This window comes from Eufriesea mexicana, unplaced genomic scaffold, assembly GCF_001483705.2.
Source record: "Eufriesea mexicana isolate 0111107269 unplaced genomic scaffold, ASM148370v2 scaffold8199, whole genome shotgun sequence".
Classification (NCBI taxonomy): domain Eukaryota; kingdom Metazoa; phylum Arthropoda; class Insecta; order Hymenoptera; family Apidae; genus Eufriesea; species Eufriesea mexicana.
The window spans coordinates 151,228-165,412 of record NW_016915967.1 but is presented as its reverse complement, the minus strand read 5'-3'; the positions used below and the strand labels follow the sequence as shown (position 1 = coordinate 165,412).

General features: G+C 25.7%; 3 protein-coding genes across 4 annotated transcripts; 1 reads left to right on the top strand and 2 right to left on the bottom strand.

Moving 5' to 3' along the window:
- Positions 1 to 574: 574 nt before the first annotated feature.
- On the bottom strand, positions 575 to 2,383 carry mms4 (Methyl methanesulfonate sensitivity 4). Its single transcript, XM_017907500.1, has 5 exons — positions 2,376 to 2,383; positions 1,883 to 2,297; positions 965 to 1,831; positions 836 to 889; positions 575 to 685 (listed from the first exon to the last, which is right to left on the bottom strand). The coding sequence occupies exons 1-5, from the start codon at positions 2,381 to 2,383 to the stop codon at positions 575 to 577; spliced, it is 1,455 nt and encodes a 484-aa protein (XP_017762989.1).
- Positions 2,384 to 2,607: 224 nt separating this feature from the next.
- alpha-Cat (catenin alpha) lies at positions 2,608 to 7,820 on the top strand. Of its 2 annotated transcripts, XM_017907510.1 has the most exons (8): positions 2,608 to 2,805; positions 3,239 to 3,580; positions 3,653 to 4,385; positions 4,747 to 4,773; positions 5,568 to 5,801; positions 5,880 to 6,482; positions 6,582 to 7,259; positions 7,519 to 7,820. In XM_017907510.1, the coding sequence occupies exons 2-8, from the start codon at positions 3,264 to 3,266 to the stop codon at positions 7,681 to 7,683; spliced, it is 2,757 nt and encodes a 918-aa protein (XP_017762999.1). In that variant the 5' UTR covers positions 2,608 to 2,805; positions 3,239 to 3,263; the 3' UTR covers positions 7,684 to 7,820. The 2 variants fall into 2 exon arrangements, with proteins under 2 accessions (XP_017762999.1, XP_017763000.1); XM_017907511.1 differs by lacking the exon at positions 4,747 to 4,773.
- A 4,385-nt stretch (positions 7,821 to 12,205) lies between these two features.
- Paip2 (polyA-binding protein interacting protein 2) lies at positions 12,206 to 13,793 on the bottom strand. The gene is made up of 4 exons (XM_017907520.1): positions 13,712 to 13,793; positions 12,960 to 13,163; positions 12,674 to 12,865; positions 12,206 to 12,567 (listed from the first exon to the last, which is right to left on the bottom strand). The coding sequence occupies exons 2-4, from the start codon at positions 13,128 to 13,130 to the stop codon at positions 12,469 to 12,471; spliced, it is 462 nt and encodes a 153-aa protein (XP_017763009.1). The 5' UTR covers positions 13,131 to 13,163; positions 13,712 to 13,793; the 3' UTR covers positions 12,206 to 12,468.
- Positions 13,794 to 14,185: the final 392 nt, after the last annotated feature.

Below are 14,185 nucleotides of genomic sequence, written 5' to 3'. Positions count from 1 at the left end.
AAAAAATTAATATGAAATGGTTGAAATCTTTTTTCTTTTTATAACAAATTTTTAGATATTTTATGTTTAATAAATACTTGTAAAAATGTTAGAAAATTACTTTTATTAACCGACTATCATGGTTAAATTTACTGTAAACAAATGTATTGTATATACCTTTGGTATAGTAAAAATGTTATATTTCATATAATACAATATAAGATATCCAAAATTATCTAGCGCAAAATTAGACTAATTCGTAAATAAAAAGAATATACTCATAAAACAATAAAACGTTTTTATTGATCAATTTCGTTTTTTCATTCAGTCAAATTATGCGCTAGATTTTTAAATAATTAATACATAAAAAATTATTAAAGCTTTTATATGTACTTAATATTACTTATTTGTACAATATATAGGTACGAATAATTTCATAATTTTTTATATTCGTGAAATAAGCAAAAAGGTATAAAGAATAGAATTCATTATAATTTTTCAGTTGGGCATATGAATGAAAATAGAATAACAAAAAGCCATCTGCTAACTATAATATTTCTATTTGTACATTCATTGAACTTTGTTAAAAATATATTCAACTTAATACATTTTCACCATTTTTAGACGTGAACATTAAATAGATCTTTTTACTTAATTCTGGACCAACTTTACGTATAGCTGTAAGAGGTCCAGCCGCTCTTCTAATCTGTAAAATATTAAAAATATATTTATGAAATGTAAGTAAGAATATCCATAAAATATTTAACTTTAATAATTTTCTAATTTACTATATGAATTATTTTATTTTTGGAAACTCATTTTATTCAAAATATTGTAATAAAAAATTTTCATTTACCGGGATATCTTTCAACAAATTTATTCCTTCATCATTTGGACAGTTCATATAAGCCTAAAAAGAAAAAAAAGCAACAGCAAAAAAAAATAGAAAAACATTACCTCGTGTTTATTATATATTAATATCTACTTCTATTAAATCTGTAGGACTTGGATATACAGAACAAATTGCTTCTGCAATTTCAAGACTACTCAATTTAAATTGACAGAGCTGTTGTTGCCACAATCTTTTCAATCCATTTCCATCTTTATCTACTTTTACAGTGTTCTTATTATCTCCCATTACATACCAATCAAATTTATTTGTTAAATCTTGATTCTTTTCTAGTTTATGTGGTGTTTCTGCTATAGCTTTTGTACATTGGTATATCATTAATGCTAAATCTTGAGAGTTATTAATTAGTTTGCTGCTACAACCAGTAATAATTTGTATTTCATTGAGACAGGTTTCAAGTTGTTTTCTTGATATTTTTGGGAAATTTTTAAACTGAAGATTATTTTTGGCATAAATTTCTTGTGCTTTTTTTTTTGTCCTATTTTTATTTAAATTTTGTTCTTGTTCTCTATATGCAAAGTAATCTTCTATTCCAAAGATCACTAATATTATTTTATAATTTGCTAATGAAGATTTAATGTTAGAAATAGATACACAGAAACTATTATCTGCTACTTTTGTGACTGTTTCATCCCAATTCCAAATTATCATTATTTGATTAACTTTTTCAACATTTGTTACTGTACATATTTCATTGGCCTCATTAATATAATTATTTTCAATATTTCTTTTCCATGTTATACTATTTGAAATAAATTCTATTTTAGTACTGTATTGTAGATTAGCATCTGTTAGTGTCTTTATTATATTCGTAAGAGAAGTAAAATTATCAATACCTTTATCAAGAACAACTTCCATAAATTTCATACATTCACCAGGTTTTGTATTTTTTGATTTCTTAATTGCAATTGTTTTTAATGCTTTTTCTCTTATTAAATGTTCCTGTCTTTTTAATTTTTCCAAATTTGGTTCAGTTTTACTTTTTTTTCCTACAGTTTTATCTTTTTTTTGGCTTTCTATATTTCTATTTTCTTTACTTGAATTTTTTACAGTATTAGATGAATTGGTGGAATTATACAAAGAATTTTTATCGTCATATTGTTTTAAATTTTTACTACTTCCAGTATGTTTATCATCGGTTTCATATAATGAAACATATGCATTTAAAGTAGGTAAATAGCTTTTGGTATGAGTTTGTGATTTAACTATATTATCTTCATTAATAGCATGATAGAATTGTATTTCAGGAAATTCAAAGTCACTTGAATCAGAATCATCAACCTGAGGTTTTATCTTACTTTTTCTTTTAACATTTTTCAGTTTATTATTTAAATTAACAGATAAAACAGATTCATTTGAATCACTTAAAACAATCATTTCCATATTAATTACCTTAAAACATTCGTGACTACAAATATTCTGCAATATTCAATTTATCTTTCAAATTAAGAAAAATTCAAAAATCTTGTGTGTTTTAAAATAGTACATTGACATGCAATAAAAACAGTAAATACTTATACCGAGTACACAGTAAATGCAATGAGAACGAATTCACCAATGAAATAATATGACAATATATAACACTTTAGAATTTTGAATAAGGCATTCTTTGATTGGCTGTTGAATTCTCGTACAGGTTGCATGCACCGTGTGTTCTATGTAAGCATTACTTTAACATTCGTGTTCCAAGCTTCGGGCGTAGACCAGTTCTGTTGAGCTATCGTTCACTTTCCAACTCTAGCGGAAATAATGACGTCATGAATGAAGAGTAGATAGCAAATGAGTGATACATCGAAATGATATGGAATTGTATATGTTAGAACTTAATTTCCAATGTAACTGATTTTAAAAAGGATAGTTTTATGTGGATTTTTTTTAATGATCCATAGATTTTTAATTGTAGACTTTTCATGAAGGTAAGAAACTGTTATCTTATACAATATTTTCCGTATGTAAGTGTGAATATTTTTTTGTGAGTAATCAGACCATTCTGACGCACCCTAACTTTTTCTGATATTCATATCTTATTATCAAAGTTATACTTTTCAGTCTTTTATTTTTATGATAAGTAACAGAAAAACGTTGCATTTGTATACGAAATTTATAATACGTAAATTATTGTGTTTTTTTATTGTTATTATTATACGTTATTTTAATAAATTTTCAAATACAATAATAAAAAAAGGAAAAGTAATTGTTATAATAAAGTAAATTGCAGTAGGTGAGTTTTTGTATTTAATTTATATTCATTTAATAAATTATCTGTATTATATTATAGCGGCACAGGTAATTTTCCAGTATACTATATAAATAAAAAAAATATTTGTATATTATTATTTTAATTTTTAGAATTGATTTATTTCAAATAACAAAAATGTCAGACCACTTTGGCCCAATAACTTTAAAATGGGATCCCAAAAATTTGGAAATCCGTACCATGTCTGTAGAAAAGACATTGGAACCTTTAGTTTTACAAGTAACTACGCTTGTAAATACAAAAGGTCCCAGCAAGAAAAAGAAAGGGAAGTCAAAAAGAGCTAGTGCTTTAGTTGGAACTGTAGAAAAAGCAACTAGTAATTTTATTGAGAAAGGTGAACAAATAGCTTATGAAAATCCTGATATTACTGCAGAAATGTTAAGTGCTGTTGAGGAAGTAAGAAAAACAGGTGCTGCAATGAGCATTGCTGCCAGGTATTATTTATTTTATATCTTTTTAATATACAAAAAAATTTTAGCACATGTTAATGTTATTATTAATTGTAGAGAATTTTCAGAAGACCCTTGTTCTTCTTTAAAAAGAGGCAATATGGTTCGTGCTGCAAGAAACCTATTATCTGCAGTAACACGTTTACTTATTTTAGCAGATATGGTTGATGTGCATTTGTTATTGAAATCACTTCATGTGGTAGAAGATGATCTTAAAAAATTAAAAAATGCATCCTCACAGGGAGAATTATTAGAAAATATAAAACAGTTTGGAAGAAATGCATCAGAGCTTATGAATCAAGCTGCAAAACGTCAGCAAGAATTAAAAGATCCTCAATTAAGAGATGACTTGGCTGCAGCAAGAGCTGTTCTTAAAAAGCACTCTACTATGCTACTTACTGCCTCTAAAGTTTATGTTCGACATCCTGAGTTAGCTGCAGCAAAAGCAAATCGTGATTATGTTTTAAAGCAAGTATGTGAAGCTGTGAATACCATCAATGATGTAGCACAAGGAAAAACTCCAGTTGATAGTCAACACCCTTATGAAGGACCTGGAGAATTAGCTGCTGCATTAGATGATTTTGATGAAAGAATGGTAATGTCTCCACTTGCATACAATGAAGTACGTACAAGACCCAGTCTTGAGGAAAGGTTGGAAAGCATTATCAGCGGTGCAGCACTGATGGCTGATTCTTCATGTACTCGAGATGAACGTAGAGAACGCATCGTTGCCGAATGTAATGCAGTAAGGCAAGCACTTCAAGATCTGCTAAGTGAATATATGAATAATGTAAGTATTTTATAAATCTTTATGTTCTACAACTTAAATATATACTTTGTATGTATATAAATTATTTATTCATACAAAGAAAAAGATTTAAATAAGTTTCTATAATTGCAGCAATGTAGAGAAATTTAATTATGTTTATTTTTTATAGTTTATTTTGGTTCGTACTTCACTGTATAACATAGCATTTAAATGTACAATACATCATTGTATAATATATTTGTAACTACATGTATACAAAAACATGTATATGCATATATACATATTCAAAACATATAATTATATTATCATTTAATATGATTGATTTATGTATGTCTTGGTATATTCATTTTACTCATTTGTTTTTTATTTTTGATGACTGCAGTTACAGCTTGCTCGGGGTGGGAAACGGGTAAATATGAAATTCTTGTGTTTTTTTTTACTATTCTTGCATATAATTTACAGATTAAGCAAGAAGTTTTTGTGGTTAAAATATTGTATTAATTACACACCATTTGATATGGTTTATATATTAATTAATAACAAGCACTAAACAAATAATTTTTAATAATTCAATGTTTTCTGATTTTGCAGTTATCCCCTAATCTGCACAATTATATATATTATGTAGATATATAAATAAGAAATATTATAGCACCAAATGTAATATACTTACAAATTAATAGAAATTAAACAAATATATAGTGTAGATAAATAGTGCATATTCTAAGCACAATTTAAAATTTGCAATCTAAAATTAGTTAAATATAAAATTAATTTTAAATTGATTATAGTATTAATTTGCTTTTATTCTTTTTTTACTATGTAAGGCTTACAATGAAAAAACAATTTTTTATGAAATATTATGTTATTTTATGTTTGCCTATGTACATAGCTTCTTCTAAAAAAATAGCTTCTTTCTAAAAAAATTTATTTTCATTAAAATAAGTAGAAATGTAATTTTTGTAATTAGTATGTTAACTATATATTAAATACCTCTACTTAAGAAAAGTATAGCATCTTCCAAGTAATAAAATAAAACAATCTTTTAGTTAATCATCATTTATCCTTTTAATAATCAGAAAAATATGTTCTACCTTGCACTTTAATGCTGTTAGTAATGAAATAGCTTAGATCTTACCTAAACGCCTATAAAATATATATTTTTATAATTTTACTTTATTAATTCCATATGTATTTTAACAGATGGGCGTTAAAGAACAATCTGAAGGTTTAGAGAGAGCAATTGATCATATGTGCAGAAAAACTCGCGATCTTCGTAGACAATTACGAAAAGCCGTAGTAGATCATGTATCCGATAGTTTTTTGGAAACAAGTGTACCTTTACTGGTTCTTATTGAAGCTGCAAAAAATGGTCGTGATAAAGAAGTGGAAGAATATGCCCTCGTTTTTACAGAACATGCCAATAAGCTAGTTGAGGTATATCATTATATTATACTTCTTCACAATATTAATTTTATTATAATTGCTTGTATTAAAATTACATTGATTATTTAGGTTGCCAATTTAGTATGTAGTATGTCAGGAAATGAAGATGGTGTAAAAATGGTTCGTTATGCGGCAGCACAAATTGGAAACTTATGTCCACAAGTAATTAATGCAGCACGTGTGCTTGCAGCTCGTAATCGATCTAAAGTAGCTTTAGATAATATGGAAGTGTTTAGACAAGCATGGGAGAATCAAGTAAGAGTATTAACAGAAGCTGTTGATGATATTACCACCATTGATGATTTCTTAGCAGTGTCTGAGAATCATATCTTAGAAGACGTAAATAAATGTGTATTGGCATTACAAGAAGGTGATGCTGATACTTTAGACAGAACAGCGGGTGCGATTCGTGGTCGTTCTGCCAGAGTCTGCAACGTTGTTCAAGCAGAAATGGATAATTATGAACCTTGTATCTATACAAAACGAGTTTTAGAAGCAGTTAAAGTATTAAGGGAACAAGTGATGCCGAAATTTGCACAGAGAGTAGAAGTAGCGGTAGATGCTTTAGGTAGTAATCCCGCTAAAGATGTGGATGAAAATGATTTTATAGATGCTTCAAGACTAGTTTATGATGGTGTTCGTGAAATCAGACGTGCTGTATTGATGAACAGGGTAAGGAAAATAAGTACTTATTTTTAGTTTACAACATTTTAGGTCACCATTAGATTTACATCATTTAGATTGTTTTCATTTTTATCTGCTGTATTTTAGGCGGATGAGGACTTGGATCCAGAAGACGTTGAACTTGATGAACATTATACGTTAGAAACTCGTAGTAAATCGAGTGCCCAAACCGGTGAACATGGTGTTGATGAATATCCAGAAATTAGCGGTATTACTACGGCTCGCGAAGCTATGCGTAAGATGCCAGAAGAAGATAAACAAAAAATTTTACAACAAGTAGAGTATTTCAAGAATGAGAAACTAAAATTCGATAAAGAAGTTGCCAAATGGGATGATGCAGGAAACGATATCATTGTTCTTGCAAAACATATGTGTATGATTATGATGGAAATGACAGATTTCACTAGAGGTCGTGGTCCTTTAAAGACAACTATGGATGTTATTAATGCAGCAAAGAAAATTTCTGAGGCTGGAACTAAATTAGATAAATTAACAAGGCAAATAGCAGATCAGTGTCCAGAAAGTTCTACTAAAAAAGATCTTTTAGCATATTTACAACGTATAGCATTATATTGTCATCAAATGAATATTACAAGTAAAGTTAAAGCAGATGTACAAAACATAAGTGGAGAATTAATTGTATCTGGACTTGACAGTGCTACTTCTCTCATTCAGGCAGCTAAAAATTTAATGAATGCAGTTGTACTTACTGTTAAAGCTTCATATGTTGCATCAACCAAATATCCTAGACAATCTACAGTAACTGTAAGTATTTTTCATGTATTTCATTTATTTACTTAAATTCTGTATTTCGTATTTAAAAAAAATTAATTAAATTTACTATTTATATAAATAATTAATATTAATGTTAAAATTTTCTTACTCATTAATCACTGGATTTTATAGTATGTAAGTATTTATATATAAAAAATATATTTATAGTTATAAGTTCAATAATATTTCAGAAATTATAATTATGATTTGTATTAAAAATTTGCGATTAATATTTATTTCTTTTGTATAGTCTCCAATTGTTGTATGGAAAATGAAAGCACCAGAAAAGAAACCATTAGTACGTCCCGAGAGACCAGAAGAAGTTAGGGCAAAAGTGCGTAAAGGTTCACAGAAAAAAGTGCAAAATCCGATACATGCACTTTCCGAATTTCAGAGTCCTACAGAAAGTGTTTAAAATTTTATGTGTAAGTAATTTAATAAAAATAGAATATAGTTAGTATATGGCATCACCTTTAAACAAACGTATAAGCAAGATGTTTTATTTTCTATTGAGTATAACAAACAAACTTAGAATCCGGGTTTATTATTAATTTATTAGTATAAAGTATAAAACAGAAGAATCACCCTTTCTACAAAACTATATCTTAGGCTGCCAAACTAATGAAACTAGATGTTTTGTAGTAAATGCAGATACATATTTTAAATATCATCAATGCACAATCATATAACAAGATGTTATTATTTAAGATGCTTGTTAGTAATAAAGAAAAAAAGAAAGAGAAAGAAAATTGTAAATGTTAAAGGAAGAATTAATTTTACGTGTGAGATTGTGATGAAAGAAAGACATTTAAGTGATAAATAATAAAATTACTTGAAAATAAAATATCTTGCATGAAGAAAGTGTTAACATTCTTTATAATTATGGATTCATAAATGTTTGAAAAAACGAAATAATACAGTATATGATCATGTCAATTTTCAGAAAACATTAATTAGATCTCAAAGATTTACCTTTTTTTCTAAGATATATGTGAATTTTAGATTTCAATTAATAAGGTGTCAACAAATTTTCATAGAATATAAGAGTGATATACAATCTAATGAAATTATTTGATAATTCATGATTATCCATTTCAATTATTATAAACTACAGATAAGTAAGTAATAATTTGTTTGTACTATGTTTACAATTTTACATTATTGATAAATATCAGTAATTAAATATATTTTTTTGCAAATGAAATTTACAATTTGGATACTTATATAATATTTAACTGTATAGTAGAATTTGTAACACCAATTAAGTATCTTCTAAAGAATGTCATCTTTTTTATTATCATTTATAAAAAATAAAAATTCATTATGCATTATGTGCATAACAATTCTCTAATAACATTTTATTAAATAATATTAATTGATGAACAGCATATATACTTTATATATATGCAAATGTCAACTTACCTGAGGCCTCATATTCCGTTTTATTTCTTGTGATATAAAATACTAGTATTGGATTGAAATTGGTAATTATTTTTTACTTTTGTTAATATATAGATTATTCTACTTAACAATTCTATAACTAGCACACATTGTTATACATATCCAACAATAATGTCTCTTACAATAAAAAAATGTATAAGGCTGTTATTTTAAGTAATATTAATAGTAATTACAGGCCTTGAATTTTTGCTAATATATTACATGAATGTCAGTTTCTCACTGTAATGAATTTTTTGACAATAATATTAATAAATAATTTGTTATACTTTTACAAAGAATTCAACTAAGATACAAATAATAATATTAACATTCTTCCAAGCAGTAACTATATCAATAATTCCAAGTAATATAAAGGTACATGAATTTGTTTATATTGCACATTACAATTTATGTTAATAGTATAATTTAAAATTGACATACACATAATTCAATATTTATAGAAATTATCTAGCCATATAGAACAACTGAAATTTATTACATTTATAAATTTTGTAGCAAACATTATATGATTCACCGATTAACTACAAAAATAGTATCTTGTACATGTGGCAAATACATAATAATAATAATGTAAACTTATGCTTCGCATTATATTTACTATTTCATTTATATTAATATAGTTATCATAGTAGATGTTGCATTGAAGTATATTAAAGTGTTTGCAGAAAGTGTGAAATAAAAATATTTCACATTTGTAGCTTTTAATACATATGTATTGGTATCAATTTTTTATTGTTGTAAAACTGATACTAATTTATATAGAAATAATTGTAAGATTAAATTGTAGTTACTGATATGCTGCCAAATACAAGGTGATGCTTTTAACAAATTTCCTTTTTTTTTTATCATTATTAATATTTTATCCATTATATTCATAAATAAATGTAATATTCCATACAAAACATCATATATTACTATCATAAATTAAATGGAGGGGAAACCATAAATACAATACATACATATATATTCTATATAATTCATTTATATACTAGGTATTACAGAAATAATAATACAGTACAAGAAAATGCAAATGCAAACGATTAATGGCAATGTAATAATCATAATAATTCACACTTGCTTAAACAATGTAATTACTTTTATTCTAATTTTTTATTACTAATCACTTTTGTAATAATACTTACAAAAGGTAAAATTTACCACTACAGGAAAAGTTTATCTAATTCTATTATTTATGTTTAAAATTCTTGGTTTTTTTTTTTTTTTTTTTTTTTTTTTTTTTTTTTTTTCTTTTTTTTTTTTTTTTTTTTTTTTTTTTACCTCAACATAAAGTTGAAAAGTGTATAACCTACACAACCACATAAATTATTAAATAAACCTAAAATAGTATTTGTGCTTGCTAATTTAAATATTTAAATTATTTGTATCATTGCATAAACAAATTCTTTTTTCATATTTTCCAGAGTATTTTTTTTTTTTATTGTACATAATATATGAAATAATTATAATTGCTTACTTCATAAAACTTAGAGTATCCTCTTCTTACCATTATTAGGATTATTATTATTTTTATTATTATTATTATCATCATTATCATTAGTAGTAGTAGTAGTAGTAGTAGTATCATTATTATTACACACCAAATAAATACAGGTACTATTGAAATAATTATAAAAAACATGATATTTATTTTTGGATATTGTTTAAATTTAAGACAATTTAAGTATTAGAAAACACAAAGTATTATGCAATGGTATATTATATAGTGGTTACATTGTAACCAAATGAATTTTTTTTTTATATATTTTCTACTGCTAAAATACAACTTTTTTATTGATATATATGACATGGTACTAAAAATATTAATTATATGGTATAAATATTGCATGTCATTTGAATTGACACAGATTTAATGACTACAAGATACATATTTATGTGACTATTTAGTATGCTTCGCACTTATACTTTTTAAACATTTTATTGCAAAAAGTAAAATTATATAAACTAAATAGATGCTTTTAATCAATATATTTTATGATATTATTTAACAAATTGGTAAAGAATTATTAAATATACATCAGATCCTGTTAAACAAATAATCTTAAATCTAGAAAACAGTCTCTTTTCATACTAAGTTAAATTTAAAATTCAAAATTTCCTTAAATTTATTGTTATTAATTGTTTTATATAATTAATGCACCACTAAATTTGAATTTTCCAAATAAATCTATGAATATTTGTAACTCTACTTTAAACTAAATATGTTACTCTTTTTTCTTTTGTTCTTTTTTATTTTTTAGGATTTTTTTTTCCATTTTTTATTATTTTACGAGGAGCCACAAGTAGAAGAGATATGTGAAAAAAATTTTAAAGTAAAATAATGTGAAAAATCATTAAATCAATAAGATATTTTTCCTGTGAATAATCTATATGATAACTCTACTTAATTTGCTTCATAATCACAGTTGCTGTATTCATACTAAAGTATGTTGTGACTAAAGTAATACAAATTTAGTTCATGCAATCTTATAAAATCCCGACAGTATGTATTTATCACAATGCAAAAAATGTTAATAGATTTGTACATAAATATGTGTATTCAAAGAGCACATATAAGTGGCGAATATGTGTGATTATTGTTATTAAAACAGTATCTTGTTATCCAAAAATTTCATTGTTAAGAAATTTGTAAGCTAGTTATTTCGCCACTTATGGAATTCTTCAATGATATTACATTTCATATACATACTCTCTAATCAGTTTCAAAATATTTTATAGAAATTTTATTACTTAATTAAAGTAAGTAAGTAATATATTGACTCTCATATTATAGATGAGAGTAAGAAAATGTGTCCCTCACAGCCTGTGTAAGACTTTCATTTGAGATCTTCAAGTCTTTCAAGACATATGCTGGTAGAGGACCAGAATTATGATGTAGGATTTTTTAAATAAAAAAAACTGCTAATAAAAATAAAGATTAAAATTTTTCTCGTGTAATTAGATACGTTAAGTAATGTGTTATGAACAAAATATGCATTGGATGCAATACATTTTTTAATGCAACATTTTACTTACATCAGTCTTAACGACTTCAGTATATATTCTTAATTCACGTCAATCATATTACAGAAGATGTATACCAGTATAAAATAAGTGTTACAAAAGGAACTCTTAGAAAAGTGTTTCATTTAGAAACGCATACTACAATGTATAAAAACTTTCAGATCTGAACAAAAGAAGCATTCTGAAAGAATTAAAAAAAAAAGGTATGTTCACTTAGATATAAGAATTCATAATCGGATGTGTGTACAACGTAACTCATGAAAATTCGTATATTTGTTTTTGTATGCTGCCTCAATTTGTAATGATATATATAGGATAAATCTTTACTTTTGAAAATACTTTTTTTCAGTTAAATAAAAAGTATAAATTGCGAATTTCCATAACAAGTGATTTATGTATATATTGTTGCTCATTATATTGCCGAAAAATATATATGTAAAATTAAATGTTTATAATATTATGCAATATTTCACGACTATAAAAATTTGAATATATTTTTTTCAATTATGATTATGCAACTGACTTCATTACTCTTAAATATCATATAACAGCATTATGTATTATCTGCTTTGCTGATCATTATACCTTTGTACGTGTAAGGACAGTCATTTAACTTTTAATGCAATTCAGTTAATACAACTGTGTTACTGAAGGTGGTAAACATTAACCATACGTATAGCCTATGTTTTATTCAATTAAAGAAATGAATGTATGGCTTCTATGATGATTCTGTAGTAACTTCTGGTGGTGTACTTACAGATGTTACTGCTGACTTGAATGCTGGAATAAATTCAGCTGCATTTGGATTCAATGTACTCTGAAAACAAATTACATATGTTAAATTTAGTATATATAGAATAAAGTATCATTCAGAATATAAAATGTATACAATTATAATTAAGTACAGATCAATTAAATTATACCTGCTTAGCAAGGTCATCATGCATTTTTAGATTACTAAGTTGCTGACAAAGTTCAGCACCATTATTCTCAGGCATACTTGTAGCAGTAGACCAAGCAATAGAATTTGTATTTCGATCATGTTGTCTTTCATCTTCCCACATTGCTTTTAAGCATTCCTCTGTTAATTCTTCTTCCATTAATTGTTGGATCACCTATGATTTTTAATTATTATCATATTAGTAGTATACTATTAAAAAATTTCATAGCTAAATAATTCGGTTATTACTAAAACAATAGTTACGAAACCTCTTTATCAAATTCTTCCTCATTTTCCATCCAAAGGTATTCAGAAAAGTCACTCTCTTCTGTCCCTTGTACGTCAATTTCAGAATCAAAATTATTATCCATGTAAGAGATAATCCCTGTTTCATTTCCATAATCGTTCCCCGAACGATTGTTTGGAATCTTCATTTTCATTCCAAATATGTGTTTAACAATACAGTGAATAATCTATAAACAACATAAATAACTTTTAAATTTTACATACATAGTAAATATTTATATACTAACACTTACTGAAATTTAGTAATTATTAATATTATTTAAATAAATTTATTATCAATATATTTCTCATCTAGATGAAGTATATAACATTTAAAAGTTATAAAATGTGTAAGGAAAAGAACCTTGAACTCTCTTATACGAATGAAGCTTATGAACGAAACAAATATACAATAGCACCGTTTACACATATGGTACCACCGACTATGAAATTACATTTTTTTGTTTTAAAAAGTGGTTAGCCTTTATATTTACTTTAAGTTTATCGTCGAATACGTTGACAACTAAAAATTTGGAATTATGTTATTTATTGCATCGTAGCAATCGAATGCGGTAAAATATCGCTTGACAGATCTGTTACAAGGCGACCATTTTTAACTGTCTACTTTTAGTATCGACAAAGCAATATTTATTAATCTTTATTCATAATTATACCATGTAATTGTTATTATTATAAAAAGAGATGATACTCTAGCAAACGTAAAGTGTAAACATACCTTTTAATGATGTGATTTCGGACAATTTGTGATAGAAAACACGATTTACGCAGTTCATGGGTAAAATACGTGTCGTGCAACACAAATTAACCCTTGAAGTAATACTGGGATGGTGCTGCCACCACATATAAAAAGAGCAATGCACTTTGTGCTCTAAAACTTGATAAATACATATTCTTTTCATAATTGATTTTGATCGAAACATTTAGATGATTAGTCATGTATAATCAAATCTTAAATATTTCATTAATTTATATTTCTACATTTTGAATAATTTCTAAAGAATTTACTATGATTTCAATGAAATTGAAGCGTACAGACTATACACAAGAATAATTTTATTCTTTTAACGAATAAAATATCAATATCATAAATTATTTTATAAAACTCAAGAATTTTCTAAATATCATACATGTTTTATATTTGTGAACCTTTGTTTTCATATATGTTGTATTCCATGAATGAAAAATAAAT